The following is an 18,765-nucleotide window of genomic DNA, read 5'->3' on the forward strand; positions in this document are numbered from 1 at the left end:
AAAATGTTCATCTGTACCTGATCTCATTCTAGTACACTGGCCTATCAGCTAACCACATCTATCTGGATGTCCAGGGTATAATGATATGATAATTTTTATGAAAATAATAAGGTCTTATTTATTCAGTGTATCATCTTCAGTGTTGCCACTACTCTCCCAGGACCCTGCCATTATCATTATACTAGCGTTGTCAGGTACCCATTTATACACCTTGGTCGAGGGGGACATAGTGGGTATAAACATCTTGTCCGAAGACGTAAGTCCTGGGAGGGAATCGAACTCGGGTCCTCCGATTGGGAGTCGGGAGTCTTATCCACTGCTCCACAGCGCCCCACTTATCTAGGGCTATAATCATTTACATTGTTGTGGTATCAGATATTTCATGTCGGAAATGTTTTACCTTTTTTTATTTAGATCTGTTTTCACCTTTTTCTGTTTTATATTCTGGATAATTCACCCAATATGTCTTTCTAGCCCTCACCGTTAATAATTAACAAACCTTCAGTGTAATGATAATCAAGCGAGAGATCATCATGAGAGCTGCGATCCTATCCCTCTATGTAGTAAGAAATATCAATTGTGATTTTCTTGTGTTTTATTTTCCCTTTAATGAAAAATAAGAATGACTGAATCGTATTCTCTCTTACATTGAAAACTTCCGTGCTCTTCAGTAAATATATTGATTACGTCACCTTTTCTGCATTCCTGTCCCAACGTCAGCCTGTACAAACGGCACCTTCGGCGCAGACTGCGAACAAAAGTGTCATTGCAGGGATAACGCCCTCTGTCGGGGAGACACGGGGAGCTGTGAGCTCGCTGGTGGCTGTATCGATGGTTGGACGGGTGACACGTGCCAAGGTTTGTGTATTTGACGTTGTACATACACCGTAATAATGTAAAAATAAGTAAAGATAAACAAGGGTATTATTCGTAACATTTGTGCCACAATGGCGAAGTAAGTTTAAGCGTCTTACATATTGATCTTCAAAGTTAATGCCTATAAGATTAGTTACCTGGACGTGACATTCAAAAGTTTTCCGCCACTTTAAAATTTTCACGGGTCTGCATGAATCTGTGGTACCTAATGATGGCCACAGCCCACATACTTACGCAAATTGATTAAGAGTTGTACTAATGACCTCAACCTCACAACTCGTCCAGTGATTTGTGAACAAACATATTGAAAAGTTCAGTTCAAATTTGATGCGAAGGGTGCAAAATTTTTTTTTTTTTTGTAGTAGAAATGAAGGGGGTGCACTTATTAAAAACTTTCGAAAATTGCTCACAGAGAGCGGAATTGTTATTCCGTTGATGGAGTTGTTATTTCGTGACAAAATTGCCATTTTTATAGTGGGGTTGTATAGGCTTGTGTGTTTGTTTGTTTGTTTGTTTGTTTGTTTTTCCCCCTTGTTTCTGTAGGTCCATGTTTTAGGTAAGGGGATGAAAGCGCCTTACACGCTCACGCAAACTATTCAACAATATTGATGACATCTCTATAAAAGTCATTGAAACCTCTTTGCAATAATAACATGAGCATTGACAACAAATTAACTTCATTTGTTTTTGTAGTTCCTGTCCAGAGACTGATATCCTTCACGGCTCCAAATGACACCAACATCGGAGCCACCGTTTTTCTATCATGCACGGCCGCGGTAAACTTCACCGACAACACGTTGTCACTCGGTGTGACGACCCCGGAAGGAAATCATCTGTTGACGAAATCAGTGAAGCGCGACGCCCGCGGTCAGACGCAGACAGTTACGGTGGCGGCGGAGATAACGAGCGCTTTGCAGAACTTCACGTGTAACCTAGCAACAAGCAGGGGAGGAGAGCAGACGACAGTCATTGTGTCCGGACACGGTAGGTGATGAAAGACAAAAGGTGTAATACCGACAGGTCACGGTCAGTGAACACACTGTGTCTTCCTTCCTCCTGAGTTTCTCCAGGTGAGACTCAGTTGATGACGCCATCACCAATCAGAGTGTTCACTAGGAATGGGATCAAATCGTCATTTTCGTCGTATTTTAGACTTCACCTTTTTGTATATCATTGTGATATTACCTGGGACAAAATATCTTCAAACAAATATCTATTACGGGCAATGACGATAACTTTTATACACATAAGACGAGGAAGGTTTTTCATTTTCCTTGCAGTCCTTTGTCCACACAAAGGGGCGTTTTAATGGTATTAAAACCGATTTGTCGAAACAAAATCTAATATTTTGAAATTTGATAAAGACACGCAGTAGATTTATGTGAAATGTGGGGCAGCGTATACCCTATCGCTCAGATAAAAAGAATGAAACAGCTCATCCTCCTTTGTGATGAGAAATTTTATCGTCATACTGGACACTCTGACCTTCTTCCTGTTCCATTATTGCGATTTAAGGTATCCAGTCAGTCTTCTAGCTGCAAGGCAAAGAGTTCAAAGAGTTGAGAGTAGTAAGAGACATAATATTATCATGGTGCCAAGGAGAGAAAGTGATCGAGGAGGGGGGGGGGGAGGACGGAGTGAAGAGGCTCAGAGTAGACAACGTATGCAAGGTTGTTCCATCCAGGACTCCTAGAACCTTGCTTTCGTATTGTCTGCCAGACTCTTCTATTTCGGGAGGTCTTGAAGCTGGAAATCCGATGTCTCGAGAAAGCGACACATGATCTCCAGAATTAGCCAACCAAGGAAAATGAAGATGGGGTCTGGTGATCTCAGCATCAGTGAAGATGCGCTGACGGGAACCAAGACAATGTTCTGATTTTCTTCTTGTAGTACCTCATATGTTATAGAATTCCGTTGTAAGAGTACAGCATATCTCTTATTTTAGTAATATCCTTGAGTGAATTGTCTAGGAAGAATATGTGCTTGTTTGGGGTTGTATTTCTTTCAGGGTCTTTATAACTGTGTAATGGGGAAATCGTATGAGTAGAAATGCACGTGACCTATTGTCTACCTTTTGATGCAGTCTCACGTAGTCATTTTCCATCGTCACAACTGATAAAGTAATGCATACATAGACTGTCATTTTCTCGGAATGTGCAATTTATTACGTCTTTTCTGCTTTGTTCACAGAGCTGCCAGTATTGTCCCGACCGCCAGAGGTTAGAAGCATTGGAAGCACGTGGGCAGAGCTGTCTTGGCACGCCTGGACCTCCGGGGTAGACATCGGTGACGGCCCGGTCATTGCCTACCGCGTCAAATACAAAGAGCAAGGAACAGCTGACTGGCAGATTACCGATACCGTGACATCACAAAAACCTTTGACCCTGAGAGTGGCGCCACTGGAGAGTCGATTGGTCTATGACTTCGCTGTGGTTGCCATTAGACCTGGTCCTGGAGGGGAAGGGGCGCTGGGTCCTGTGGTTTCCGCCAGGACCACTTGTCAAGGTGAGTGTTCATTAGTCCAATGGTTTTCAAGAATGATAGTCCTGGAATTATCGGCCCTTTACACGACACGTCTTCAAAGAGGATGTATATTTCTTTCATTTGTTCATTTTTGTCATTGAGTTCAAGCTTTGAATAAAGATCCCAATCATGCCGTTGATGGTTTGATTTCTTTCTTTCTTTTGCCGATCGCATGACCGCAAGACAGCTTCCACATGTACCAGTCGAATTAGAGATGGGGAAATAAGACTCTTTGAGCATCCCTTCCATTTGCTCTAACTTATCATGAAATCACTTTCAGTTTTACTTTGTAAGCTGCTGTCACCTTGACATCGTCTTTTGTTTAGTTGGAGGGAAAAGGGAATGTTCCTGTATTTCGTCCTGGGGCCCGTTTCATAAAACTTGTTATCAGTGACAACTGCCACATTTCTATGACAAATTTGCTCTCAGCCAATCAGATGCAAGGATTTCAGTAGCTTGTCACATCTATGACAACTTGTCACTGATGACAAGTTTATGAAACGGGCCCCCGATCTCGCCTACGTTCATATTTTCTGGCAAAGACAATTTCCCACCGGATGACATTTAGCCTTTATTCAAGGACTCACCATCAGCAGCAGTTAACGCTGAACATCATTGTCTTATCCAAGCGTTGGAATCGCATCGCCCTACTTACGGTGTGCCAATTGTTTTCAATGTGTCATTGGGGTCGGTGAAAGAAAATGGCTATTCAGAGAAGATGATGGCTGAGAGCGTCTTGATTAAAGTCTAGGTGTCAATGAACTCGCGTTATGAATAATCGTTGCAAGTTCGCTAAAGAGTAAAAACTGGTCATGCATGTGGTCTTGCGCTGGATTACTCGTCCGTGATCCATGAAAGCAAAGTACTTTGTCTTTAATCTTTAGATATCAATACCTGACAAACAGAATTCCGTGTGGGCTTCTCGGAGAGAAAGAGCAAGAGAAAGGATTAGTTTTGTCTTTGTTCCTTCCTGTACAGTAATGCTCTCTAGAATGATTACCAGCTATCTGAGAGTTTATCATCTGACGCGGCAAATTTTAAGAGAACACATTGATTCAAGTATCCCTAATTTCAACTGTGTTTCAAAGACTTAGCAAAGAGAGCAGCTAATAGCAAACTGATATAGTCTACGAAGCCCTTATGATGACAGATTTCATAATCAATATGGTATTAGTGTTGACCACCCACCAGCTTACGTCACTGATTTCTCTTGTCTCCACAGCTCCTGACCCTGTTCCTGGCCTTCAAGTATCAGCAATAGAGGGCGCTTCGAGGTCGCTGCACGTGACGTTAGAGCCAACTCTGGAAAGGAGATGCCAAGTAGACCACTACATTATTCATTACGCTGTCAACAGACTTGACCAGTGTCGTGACGTTACCACGCCTCAATTGAATGACACAAGCCTATTCGGCTTCCTTAACACAACGGAAAAGAGTGTCATTATCTCGAACCTTCATGAATACTCGACGTATAGAGTGACAGTCACACCAGTTAAAGGCAGAAACCTAGGACAAAACACAACAGCATCGGGAACAACTGGAGGAATCAGTAAGAACCACTTCTCGCTTACCCCCTGCCTTTCTTTTTTGCTGAATTTTCCCCTTGTGCCCATTTCGTTTTTCTTACCTGCCTCTTTTTTTCTTCTTCTTCGTTGACCTCTTCTGCTTTCTTTGTCTAAATAATGAAGGCATCCAAAATGTAAATGATGTGTGGTACACCTTATCGAGGGGAGATATGAAGTGCACTGTAATCATAAAAGAATCTCCTTTCGTCAGCGCTTTTAGCGTCTAAGGTAAACCAAGGAGGTTTGAATAAACGCAACTAGCTTGTGCATAACAAGTGCATACCGTGCTAATGCGGTGTTAAGACTGCATTTGCTCGTAGAAACGCAATTTAAGTCGTTCAAGACTGGTCCTGACCACAGGTGTCTCTGGAAACGTGTGTTATAAAATCAGCTAGTCCTCAATGGGTTAATACTCAACATTATCATAAGAAAGATTGTTTTATGGTGAAAACAAGGACAATTGGGACAAAAGGGGATATTATGAGTAGAGAGTATAGAAGAAATGTGTATTCTGTGCTGCAAAGTTTAGTCACGAGCCGAAGAAAGGTAAAAAAGAAAGTCGGGGTGGGTTCTAGTGCCGGAGAGTTCTGAGAAGAGGTATGAAGAGGCATCAACTAACATTGATAACTTTGCTCCACCCCACATGTTACCTTTTATCTATACAGGACCAACCTTGCCCCCTTCATACGTAGAGGTCACTGACCTGTCCACGAATGAGGTAACAATGAGCTGGGGTGACGTGCCGTGTGGCCATCGGAAGGGTGCCATCGAGAATTACCTGGTCATGCTACGAGGGGCCCATAGAGGCACCGAGATCGTTCCGTCTAGCAAACATTCTTTCACGTAAGGCTCCATCTCGGGGTGACTTCGCTAAAGAGGCCACGTTGTCTAACGGGCTTGCCATATTGAAAACTCTGCATGATTCTCAGGCACCCAATCTTTCGGACATAATACGGGGATGGGTATCCGGGTTGACGTAATGTTCGAACTATTTCGTCTACGTGCGACGTGTGAATGGTTTTAAAGTGCAGCATGCGATTCTTCAGAACTTCTTTCTTAGTTTCTCATGGAATTTCCTACGTTCATTTGAGCCTGATCATTGCAGCTGTATGTTGCAAGCAGCAGGTTGTAGGTTCTAGTCTCCATGGATTCATACCTCTCGTTGGCAACATGTAATCGTACATCCTGTCGTAAGTAGGATATACAAAGAAAGAACAACTATTAGTAAACTTTTGTGATATTGCAACAATCTTGGTTAATGATTATTGGGATGTGAGTGTTGTCAAAGCACGTGGCTTTATTAGGAAGCCATCGCCATCACTCCCTCAGTAGTAGTGACGTTGTCACAGCCTTAAAGGTCCTTTGAAGTCATTATTGTCTGTCGGTAAGTTCAGATTGAGTGTCACAGCAACAAACGTGGTTTCACGTAGCCTACTCCATAGAGATAGAGATCTCCGCTAGACAGGTTGATCAGGGTTCGCCTTGCACCAACAAACATTCATGGACGGGTGAACTGTTTGGGGGTCAAAAACGTGCTTGGAAAGTTTCCTGAGGATGACGCATGGAAGACGTTTGTTTGCACTATATCAATAATCTTCCTTTTTCTTAGTTTTATAATAAAAAATAATAACATTATTATTGTTATTATTATTATTACCATTATTGTGATTATGACTATGATTATTAATTGTTATATTTTGATCTTTATCAATAGTATTACTTTTATTACTGTTAGTAAAAGTAGTAGTAGTAGCAGCAGCATCATTATCATCATTTCTACACAAGGATTTCTTCGTCAGTAGCTGTCAATACTTTTCCAAAAAGTCCGGCAAGTGCTCTCGACCCAAAATTTATAAGCATCCTATTTTTACAATACAAAACAGGACACAAAAAGCGATCGAAAAATAAAATTCTGAAATTTGTGATTCAGGCAGTTAAACCCAAGTTTTGAGTGAGGAAACTCGATACTCCATACAAATGTACGTTGTAGAGATTTGTTTATGAACAACTGGAGAGCTTCTTTCAAGAGGTCCACGTATAATATGGTTAATTATGATATAAAAAAATTAGCGTTATAAAGCTCCTGATCTATTGCATCATCTAAATAGGTGATATAGATGACGGCGTTGTCTGTGTTCTTTTCATTTCGAAATAGTTCTTTTTCGACAAATCTATGGACTGATTGTGTAAGGCCATTAATTTCCGACTCCACTCAAATCACTGGATATGCTGTTTTTGATCAATTTGATTCAGGTTTCAGAACATCTTGGAATGCACGCTGTATAACTTCACCATCGCAGCTTACAACGCCCAAGGGGTTGGACCCTATAGTCCAGCTATTCCTATTGTTCTACCAGCAACAGTAGGTGAGACCTACTTCCCTGCCAGTTGGTAGATGCTTTGATCTGAGAATACGATTGCATGCTCATAATGTATACCACATGCATTTGTATAGCATTCGTATAATGTTCAATGAAACCCTTACTATATGGACGACCAAACCAAGCCCAAGTGGATGACTTTCTTCCACATCCGCAATAACAGAGATTCCAACTCTCCTGCTTTCTGCGGGAGATCTCCCACTTTGAGACCATTTTTTCTCAAATCTCCCCCTCTCCGGGTTTGAGTTTGAGTCTTTCATCCGCTCTAGCTGTATCTTCTCCAGGTTAGATTAAGCTTTCTCTCGCTTTAGCTTTTAGATAAGTATGTTTCAAAATCCAATCACGTGTTTCTCAGGAGTTTTTGGTAAATTGTTTGCCAAAGTGGAAAGTTTTGTTTGAAATATTGATTGGCATATTTGAATAAGGACGCAAAACTGAAGTTGGGGAATTTCGATTTCTTGAAAGTCGAGTTGGATTTGACCTTTTTAATGCAACATATGCTTATGATTTCATATCGCCAAACATAAACTTTTATCATTGCGTAGTGCCTGAGCCGATACGGAACCTTCGCATCACCCCGACTGCAACTGAGGTGCACCTCTCGTGGGACCCGCCAGTCCAGTCTGCTTGTCCTCTCACCTACACCATCACATACACAACGCAGGTGATTGACCAATGCCTGTCTCAGCTGGGCGAAATACACACATTATCTACGGTCACCACTCGCACAGAGTACACCATCAGAGGCCTCAGACCCTTCTCCACTTACAGTGTGGAGGTCACAACCCGGAACTCGATCGGGCAAGGACCTCCGGTCGGCAACACATTCAGAACAGCCGAGTCAGGTAAGATGGCTTGCTTTGGTTGTTTTCAGTGGAAGTGTATCATAGGTATTCAAATAGTGGACTTCAATGTCCAGCTCTGGATGACACGCGTTGAAAACATCTTAATGGCGAGGGATAAACTCGATGTGTCTTGGGTTTTTGTTTTTGTTTTTGTTTTTGTTTTTTGTTTTTGTTTTTCGAAGGTGTCTTTCTTCCTGAAATGTCGAGATTGTGTTTCCAAAGATTACATTCTGATATCTTTGAAACCAAACAAGTATAAAACCAAGATATGTATCGATGCCTGCCCTATTACGATGCTGTTCCCTGCGGATGAATTAGATGGACGTTTCTGTTTTTTGTTTGTTTGTTTATTTATGCTTTGTCATGCACGACATGGTAATCAATTATATCTTAGTTTTATTTATTTCGAAAATTGCGTCACTGAGGGAGGTGATGGAAAAGTGCTCTGTTTTTGGTTATGCGGAAAATAATCTTGGTAATGTCACCATTCTCCATCTCCAAACCTTCAGTTCCAGAAAATGTTACTCAGCTGACGGTTGTCAATGTGACGGAGCACAGCATTTCGTTGTCATGGGAACTCCAGTGTGGCAACAAGCATGGAGACATCCTCCTCTTCAGCTACGCGCTCACCAATGAGAACGCGCCAGTGGCGGCGCTCACGGAGGGAGAGACGGCCAGCAACGTGACCGCCGTAACCATCGAGGAGCTAGCCGCCTGCACCCCGTACGAGTTTCGCGTCAAGGCGAGGAACTCTGCTGGCTACGGACGAATGGCTCTGGTTCATCACATCCGCACGCTCGGAGAAGGTGCTTGTCTGACGGCCGCACTCAGTCCTGTAGATTTATGTGCTTCCGCTCGTACGTGCCCCCTGTAGAACGTAGAGATGTTAGGAATGACAATCATTCTAATTATCCCCACTGACACGCTTGCGCTCCTGTGCTGCGTTTGTTTGTGTTCACATCATTGGCCTTAGTCCTTTCTTTGATTATCCCGCTACTAATAGAATGTATCGCTGCATGATTATCATGACTGTTCGTAATAAAGCGCATGTTGTCATACAAGCGGAAACATGGATGTAATGGTTGTGCATGCCGTTTTACAATTTTTAACCGTGACAAATTTTAGTGATTAAACTGAACATCACACTTCAATTCGTTAACTACTCACTGGAATATTTGCTTGAATTGTAACATTTTATGATAGCTGCACGAATGTCGTCGAATAGGAGCGGTGATATAAGATTATAAGTCTCCCAACAATCATAAAAATATCATTTTTCACAATGTAGTACCTGGTCAGATTGAGAACATGGCTGTACACACCTACCCGTCCCGCCCCTTCGAGGCCGATGTCACGTGGTCTCCACCGGAGGCCGTCAGCTGTCCAATCCTCTACTACAAGGTCTCCTACGTACTCCTCAACATGGGCATGTGTGAAGCGGTCAGCAGCAGGCTGAGGCAGTTGACCCACGCCGGAAATACGTCACACTGGTTCATTCGTCTCTCTAACCTCCAGCCGTTCTCCTCCTACGAGGTTTACGTCCAGGCGGTCAGCGACGCGGGAATGGCGCCGGTTGCTAAGAGACGTTTCCAAACACAGGCTGCAGGTGAGCAATTGATAATCTTTTTAATTTTGCTTGCAAATATTTTTTTCATGATTTGCCATCGCCATGAAGGAGGGGGCTGTCGATCCAAATCATTACGGTAAGGAACTTATGTTGCTTTTACATTTTGCCTTTACTGCCACCAGCTATCTACGTTACCATCCCAGGAAGACTTATAGGTACTTAAAACAACTGCACCATCTCAACCTCAGTCGGAACCACAACAGGGCAAGTCAGCCAGTACACATCGTTTATTATGTTAACAAGTAAACATATATTCTCCAGTAGGTGTAACATCTTTCCTCCTCAACAGTTCCCGCCCAGATCAAGCAGGTCACCCTGGGAGGACGGGGTCAAAGTAGCCTCAGGTTTCGCTGGAGAGCATTGGAGTGTGGCAGGCGGCATGGACCGGAAGTCGTGTATCATTATCGTCTGGAAGCTGCTTCCGGTGGGGTAAAGCATGGTCAGGTGCACGAACCCCAAGCGCAGGTGACGGTACCTGGATTGATGCCTTGTGAGACGTACATGTTCAACGTGTGGGGCGAAACCGTGGCAGGCATTGGTCCAACCAGCTCGAGAGTCAGTGCTGCAACAGCGCCCTCACGTGAGTACAATTTTATTATGCTTTGCAATTCAATCCCCCCCCCCCCATCTTTCTCTCTCTCTCTTTCTTTCCTTGTCAATAAAGTGTGACAAGTAAGAACTCACTTCATCGTTACTAAAGTCAATACAGACAAAATTCCTCTAAAATTTCCAATAAAACCCCAGGAGAGGGTGTAGGGGTACCGTTTTAACAGACAACACCAAAAAACCTTAGCCGGGTAGGTTTCAACGAAGGGGTGTGTTCACTGATGCAACAACCGCGCCTACCGGCCAGCGCCGCCTATTGTTCTAGATTGTGCACATGCAATCAATAATCTTAACTACATAAAGGCGTGTCTGCTAGACTCTGTCTGTAATGTGACCATGTGGGTTGAGTGTATCAAAGGAATATTATCTCAGTTGCGTTCTAATAGTAGGGATGTCAGGGTAGTGTCATGGTAAAGCTAGGGTAGAATTTGGCAAAAGTTACCGCGACGACATTCGGGCAACATTTTGCGGGGACCGTTTCAACAGGCAGAATGAAAAAAAAAAAAAAATTACCCGGACGTTACCCGGACGTTGCCGCTGTTCAAAGTCAAGTTTGAAGTACAAGAGAACATTTGTACCAGTTTGGATGAAGACACAGTCACTTATTCCTTTTGAAAATAAAGATAGTTATGGTTCGTATTATGGATAAAGACAATCACAGAACTTTACCAGGTTTAATTTGCTGTCCATGTGAATTGTGCCATTGCATGTTCTTGTATCCTAGCTCCTGGACCCGTGACATCACTTGACGTCAATACCTTAGGCTCGTCTTCCCTTAATGTGACGTGGAGCCCGCCCTCTAGCATTCCTTGCCCCATTGTCAGCTACGGCGTGCGGTACTACGCCACCGACAAGGACCAGTGCAACGCCCCAGCCCTACTGCTTGAGAGCCAGACCGCCGACGTAGAGACTACCGAACACTCGGCAGTACTATTCGGTCTCTCACCGTTCACTAGGTATAATGTGACCGTGTGGGCTCGAACCCGGGCCCCCGAAGCTGGCCTTGAGGAGCTCACCTCCATTATCACTTCCCAAGATGGTGAGAAAGCACCCTCGTTTGGCCCTTTTATCCCCAAGTCTCTCCAAATATGTCTCGTTTGATGAAATTACCTACCCGTGAAAGATTATTAGTTCCAAGCTGACCGATATCTTGACCAATATGTAAAGAAGTTATAATTCAGTACTATGATTGACTAGCCAATTCTATTTTTTATAAAAAGGACAAGAAAAGGTCAGTGTTTCTTTTTCCTGAAGAAGTTAAACTGCTGAGCTTATCTCACCTAGAATCGAATCTACTATGTCAATATGCTCTTGATGAATGGTAATATCTGCAAAGATCCTACACTGGATCTTTGATATCTGTCGTAGTTCAAGCATGTAGCATATTCTAGCAGTCACAATTTCTGCTTAATCAAAGCAGAATTTTCATTGAAATATGTACGCACTTTCAAGCATTTGCCTGCCAACATTACGTTCTAAACGTCATTTGATGATATTCAACCTGTCTTACTTAACGGACGTTTAATTGCCACCATCACATTCAACATTCATACAGTCATAGTACTGTACTATTGCTTTACGATGAAAACAGACTAATGGTTTGTCGCCCTCTTCGTCACAAAATATCTATTCACCTCTCTTTGTTTAGTGCTCCAGACAACCATGAATGCTGTCATAACAAGAAATTGATAGCTGTCTACAGAATCGTGAAGTTTATCTGACTGCGGGAGGTTCCCTGAAAAATTAATCTTACTTTACATCCTGACAAAGAAAAAATAGAAAATCTTCTCCGATTTCGGAATAATTTTTTTCCCATTCAAGTGCATCTAAGACTCAAGTAGGTGTCTTATCTCTTTGGTTTCTATGTGGAACCTTCCTGGTTTGCTATATGACTGCTGACAGTGTCGTGTTGCATCTCTCAGGATTTGACGAGTTTTATGGTAAAACGGGTAAAGAGCCGCTTCAAGCATTTCAAAGCAAGTCCATCATCAGATGGAGTAAAATAAAACCTTTCCAATGTTAACTCAGTTGGTCGATTCTTGAAGCTGTGAATAAAAATATTCCAGAAAAAAAAAAAATATATATGTGTGTGTGTGTGTGTGTGTGTGTGTGTGTTTTTTTTTTTTTTCTTAGCATGTTTAATCGCAAATATTTCAAATTGACAAGAATGGAGTTAACTTGTTCTGCTATCAAACTTTTCACTTGCAAAAAAGAAGGCACTCTCAGCATCACTGATAGATGTCACTCACATCCTTTGCGTCCATTTATTCCTCACACAGTCCCAACAGCGTCCCCTATAGTCAATGAGGCAACATCCTTCCTTACCAACCCGAACAAGCTCAACATATCTTGGGACGAGGTTCCGTGCGGTCATCGTCGGGGGAACATCTCCTTCTACTCCTACGACCTCGAGTCGATGGACGATAACGTCCGGAAGGCAAAGACCAGCAAGATCCCCGCTTTCAAGCGCTGGGTGACCCTCGACGATTTAGAGCCATGCGAGAGTTATAACTTCCGGGTGAGAGCCCGCACCAAGAAGGGGTGGGGTCCGTACAGCAGCTGGAAGAAGCTCACAGTGGACGCTGTTGGTTAGTGCACCCATTTTTAGAACAAACTTTGAAACGTTGCGTACATTAGCATAATAAACAAAACAATGATACCTTCTTAGCAAGAAACAAGGGAAAGAAACTATTCTTTAAGAATATCCTTAGCCAGTCTTCACCACACTCGTAAGTGATGATTTACGAATAAGAAGTTTTAACCTGTTGAAGACTAGTCCAGAGTACTTCTCTAGCTGGGGTGAATGGAAAATGCATGTTACAGGAAAATCCGTCTGTCTTAAACTGGTGAAATATACGATATCACAGAAATATTTGATAGGACTGCATTGATGTCATTTTTACCCTGTCTCTCCTCTAGTGTCTGGCCCTGTTCACATTGTCGTTGCTGAAACGAGCAGCACCAACCCCACCTCTATCCGGCTGTCATGGCAACCGCCGCCCAATCAGAAATGTCCAATCAATAACTACGTTGTAAAGTATCGCCTGGTGCGCGAGGACCGATGTCTCGTGGACGATGATTGGCCGATCGAAGAGTTGAGCGTGGAGGCCGATCACACGGACGTCGAGATCAACCTCCTGAAGCCCTTCTCCACCTACGAGCTCAATGTCTTTGCCGCTTCGGACGCAGGCAATGGATCGATAGCTACGGTGATCGTCCAAACTGGAGAAACAGGTCAGTTCACCCGAGCTACATTAAAGCAGGATATTGAAGAATGATTGGCTCAGGACTGTGTACCCTCACTAGTGTTACGTCATTCTGATTGAGGTGATAGTGCAATGACCTCATCATTGCAATAGAAATATCTGTACTGCATCATGTAAGACAAATATCACAGTGACTAGGAATCAATGTTTGTGCACCGTTTGAGTACTTTTCCGTGAAACGCTTCACATTTCTTTAATGTGCCAAGGAAGTTTTGATGAAGTGAAATGTAACCCTTTGTAAATCAGTTTTTTAACTGAAAGGGCTACCCTGTGAAAATAAAGCGGAATAAATGAATAAATAAATAAATAAATAAACCCTCACTTAGCCTACTCCATGTTATGTTATGGTTTTATTCTCCGTCACATTTGCCGCTCTATTCATACCCATTCAAACCTACCACTTAAAGCACCACAGCTGGGTAGTATGGCAAAGTACTCCTGATATCTAGCTGATTAAATTATTCGTGTAGTTAAAATGACACTCCAAAATGCAAGTTCCCCCCCCCCCCCAAAAAAAAAAAAAAATGCTAACGACCATTTTTTCGAGAATATGGTATAACTCTTCTCTTGCTCACGTTACATACTCTTGTCCGTGAAAAGTTTAAAACATAATTATATGAATTATGGCTAGTTGTTGTTTGTTTGTTTTTTTCCGGCTGGTCTACCGAACTTCCTCTTACATAGTAAAAATGATTCTGTATCATTGTAAAACAACGATGATTCACAACAACTCTCAGAAGGCTTTACCAAAGTGAAAAATATTTTTGTTTGAAAGAAAAAATAAAAGTGTTTCATTGAAATTAGGTGCATAGAACCAGAAATTATCTCTCAAGTGTTGTCGAGTTCTCTTTGCACGATTTTTTCTTTTGGTAGAAAGTATACAATATTGTCTGTAACTCCACAGTACCCACAGACGCGCCAGAAGCAGTGACTGTGGATTTGATAACAGCGCGGGAAATTGAGTATTCATGGCGGGAGCCCCCTTGTGGTGGGAGACACGGTGACATGGTACACTACGAATATCGACTGTTGAACACGAGAGACGGTAGCTCAGTAAACGCCACCACTCCGGACACTTCCATTCGGTTCGGTTTACTCATTCCGTTTACCGAATACCGGTTCCGAGTGCGGGCGTCTACCGCTCGCGGCTTCGGACCGCTATCCGAGGAATTGGTGTCACAGACATTGGTTGCACGTAAGTGTGCCACTTTTGTGCTCATGTTGATTTGTTTATCATCAGCAGTCCTCTCAATTTCATGAAAAAAATATCTTGCCACGCTCATACTTAGGATAAAGCGTAATATGGACGTTTGACTTTCATACGTTTACAAAGGTTTGCAATAATTCATAAAGTAATGTAGGACTCTAGTCCTTTTTTCTTTTCTTGCCCTCTTTTCTGAAGTCTTTTCTTTCTTTGACGGTCTTTTCGAGCAATCTCGCGCAAGAAATCACTACTGTTGTTTGTCGAAGCAATAATTCCATAATATGAAATCAACAAGAACCTTTGTCCATAACTACTCTTACGATTGTCCCAAAAGTGAAAGTTGGATTAGATTCCAGATTTATTCGATACTTCCGCGATGAGACTATAATTCGAAGTGATCGATAGTATCAGAAGATCTCTGCATTTAACACGTTTCCGGCAGCCGCTTATTGTTTACAGCAAAACAACAAATAACTTGATTGTAACAAGAAACAATACGTAATGTGACTTTAAATGATTCATTCCTCTCCCAGCCCCGCCCAAACCTAGGGAGGTGAAAGTGATTGGGATCGGTGAGACCAACGTCACGATCCAATGGAGCAAACCAGATCCTCCACATGGTATCATCACGGAGTACGCGGTATGTAGCACGATCTACGTTATAGTGACGCCGATCATGAATTTGTTTTATATATACACACTATATATTGTATATTATATATTATATATTTCATATTATATACAATACACTTAATATATGATTTATTTACCTTCATTTGGGCCATTTACTGTAGTACAACTGTGATACTACTGATAGTACATGATTTGCAAGTATATGATTGTGCCCATATGTTAAGCTGCTCGGATCGTCCTCAAATAAGCTTTCAAGTTTGGGATATACCTTCACTTTAATCATAAACATAATTATGCTGGGCAAATTATCTCAAAGCATTTTTTTTTCTTACGTATCGTTTTTGACCTTATATCTCTAATATACACATAGGCCTATATTACGATATTGACATTGATATTGCGATGTGCAGGGAATATACACTCTTTTTTTCAGCAATCCCAGTTTATCTGATTATCAGCAATCAGGCAACGACGATACAATGTAAAATGTAGGAGTATGATGTGCAATGTATTTAATGATTTTCAACTATACCTGTCTATTTATACCCTACCTTCATTCCCAAGGAGACTGCCTCTGTAATGCTTATCCATTCTATGTATTCCTTTCACATTCTGCAATCTGTCCAAGTTTTCATACTCTGCGAACAACATTCAGTTTCTTCTTGTTCCCTCCGAAAGCTGTTCTTCATTAACCAAAGACGATCGTTGAGAAACAGTGACTCAAAATTCAAAACTTATATCTTGCCGATCTCATACAGGTTCAGTACTGGCGCAAGACGGAGACGAAGCCAAACCACACGGTCGAGTTTACCATCAGGTCAGACGAGGACGAGGTCAACGTGTCCATTTCTAACCTCATACCATACACGGCTTACGTCATTCAGGTACGTCCATCCACTGTTCATCTGTGAGGGAAAAATCATCACTATCAGTCCCATAACTAGGATTTTTATGGGAGGATTCAGAATTAGAAAAAGTTGACCTTTTTTTTAGTTCAAGTTTATGTTCAGTTCCGCTAGTGACGTTACACATTGGGGACACTTCCGGGTGTTGTTTTTTTTTTTCTTTTTTTTTTAATAGCCCCCCCCCCCCCATGCATTTTTTTTTTCTTCATATGTCGTGCCACTCCCGGGTTTCATCGGCTGACAAGCAAAAAATGTATTTATTTATTTTTCTTTTTTTTTTTACTCCTGGGCGGGGTTCCGCGGAACCCCTGAACACCCCCCCCCCCCCCCATTTGCAGGCCTGACTTGGATTCACAAATGCATTTTTAATCAAAGTCATGATTTAGATTAGGTCCATAGACTGAAAAGAATGCGCACCCTCACATGCGTGTCTCATACCTTGCGTTATTGATTAGATTCACTCGGAGCTACCCCTATTTTGTCTGATGACCATAGCGATGTGTCACATGCATTCACACAAGCGATATTTCCATGATTGTTTCATAGACTGGATTTAAACCAGATTTGTGAATACCAGCCTCAAGGACAAAAAAAAAAAGTATATAACTTTATCATGATCTATGGAAAAGATTGACTTTGTTTAAAAATAATGTCTGCGTTGGTTTAGCTTACTCCTCAACCTACGTGGACAATGTGGACAATATTACAAATCTGTCTGCCTTGCCCTTGAGTCTGAATAGTTTAATGATATACTTTAAACATGTAAATTATCATTATAAGCAAGCATAAATATGGGGAAAATCACTCGTCAGAGTTAAAAAAAAAATCCTTCTTTGAGTAACTTCAAACTTGCATGGACATTTCAAAGATAAGCAGCGTAAAGATATTTATTTTTTGATTAATACTTTTCACACAAGGTGTTTTGTGGTGTGTCTAGGTAAGTCCTTTTTTTTTTAAAGATAGCATTAAATGCATATCAAGAGTCTATTCTTTACCTGGTCGAATAAATGATAATGATGATTATAGTATTATTGTTATTATTATTATTATTATTATTATTATTATTATTATTATTATTATTATTATCATTAACATTATTATTATTATTATCATTATTATTATTATTATTATTATTATTATTATTATCATTATTATTATTATTATCATTATTATTATTATTATTATTATCATTATTTTGACTTTGTCCGTGCATCATTTCGTTTTTCCTGAAGTCTGCGTATTACTGATCGCATAGCACACAGTAAGGATTATGCATAATTTCTTTATTTACCTAATCAGTGCTGATGTTTCACCTAATCAGCAAATGAAGCACAACGAGGAACAATCGTTTCTTTTCAAGCATCAAGTTTTGGACAAAACATCAAAGCTTTAAAAATGTATTTTTAAAAGACTCACGTGAAGATTTTCTCTTTCCGGCAGATGATTTACACACTCAAAGAGAAAACCGAAGTACTAGATCTGAATCATCTTTAACAGTGTCCTTGTCGATGCATGAAAATGAAAAACATGTGTAATTTAATACATTGTATAGCCATGGAGCTACATGGAGCTACCACGTAGCTCCATATCATGATATAACATTATTGATATCAAGAACGTTATCGAGTGTTCCCCACAATCATGTTGAATCAATTAGTCTGCCGGAAGAGAAATAAAAACTACTGTTTCATAAATATAGCAAACTTGGACTTAGGCCAAACTCAGAAAAATGTTGGCCGCCATATCAAATTAGGTAGAAATACGACATTGCATTGACGTACTACGATGTCCCTCGCTGAGATTAAAACCAATGCGCTGGGGACTGACGGTGAATTATATGACAAGGGTGTATTAGTCGTTTTGGACCAAAAGCCAATATGCCTCGCGTTATCTCGCCCTCCTATTGGCAAAGAGTACAGGTGCATTGTGACATAAATCTCTTGAATCCTTGTCGGGAGAAAAAAAAAATGTATTTAATGCCAATAAAATGTCCGAAGTCATTATCAGAGCGCAGTGCTGCATCAGATATAATGTGGCTGGTGACTCTTGTTCATCGCATGCCAACAAAAGTCCTGTACTAAACCGAAAGCTATACGTCTCAACTGTTCTGTAGAAGATGAGTCACTTTCAGCATTTGTTCAATGTTCACCTGTATGGTTCTAGGGATCCACTTTTGTCTTATCAAATGCATTAATCTGATGTCATATATCAACCTGATTACTTATGGAATTGATGATACTGAGAGGCCTGTGGTTGGTTTTGGCACTCCAGAGTCCGTCCGTGGCTATATTTTAGAGGGCTTTTTGTTGTGTTTTCTTTGTGTCGGAGTGAGTA

The 18,765-nt window shown here is 41.4% G+C and overlaps 1 protein-coding gene across 1 annotated transcript in view; it reads left to right on the top strand.

The window, feature by feature from the left end:
• Positions 1-18,765, top strand: part of LOC140236457 (receptor-type tyrosine-protein phosphatase F-like) — a 133,222-nt gene that overhangs the window by 54,404 nt on the left and 60,053 nt on the right. The window contains exons 6-21 of the mRNA XM_072316382.1: positions 721-858; positions 1,570-1,860; positions 3,067-3,381; positions 4,622-4,948; positions 5,630-5,807; positions 7,218-7,330; positions 7,891-8,190; positions 8,700-8,996; positions 9,479-9,796; positions 10,107-10,397; positions 11,148-11,462; positions 12,703-13,011; positions 13,343-13,657; positions 14,594-14,884; positions 15,427-15,533; positions 16,285-16,410. Coding sequence (XP_072172483.1) covers positions 721-858; positions 1,570-1,860; positions 3,067-3,381; positions 4,622-4,948; positions 5,630-5,807; positions 7,218-7,330; positions 7,891-8,190; positions 8,700-8,996; positions 9,479-9,796; positions 10,107-10,397; positions 11,148-11,462; positions 12,703-13,011; positions 13,343-13,657; positions 14,594-14,884; positions 15,427-15,533; positions 16,285-16,410 — 4,031 coding nt within the window. The remainder of the gene's footprint in view (positions 1-720; positions 859-1,569; positions 1,861-3,066; positions 3,382-4,621; positions 4,949-5,629; positions 5,808-7,217; positions 7,331-7,890; positions 8,191-8,699; positions 8,997-9,478; positions 9,797-10,106; positions 10,398-11,147; positions 11,463-12,702; positions 13,012-13,342; positions 13,658-14,593; positions 14,885-15,426; positions 15,534-16,284; positions 16,411-18,765) is intronic.

This window comes from Diadema setosum, chromosome 13 (genome assembly GCF_964275005.1).
Source record: "Diadema setosum chromosome 13, eeDiaSeto1, whole genome shotgun sequence".
NCBI lineage: Eukaryota > Metazoa > Echinodermata > Echinoidea > Diadematoida > Diadematidae > Diadema > Diadema setosum.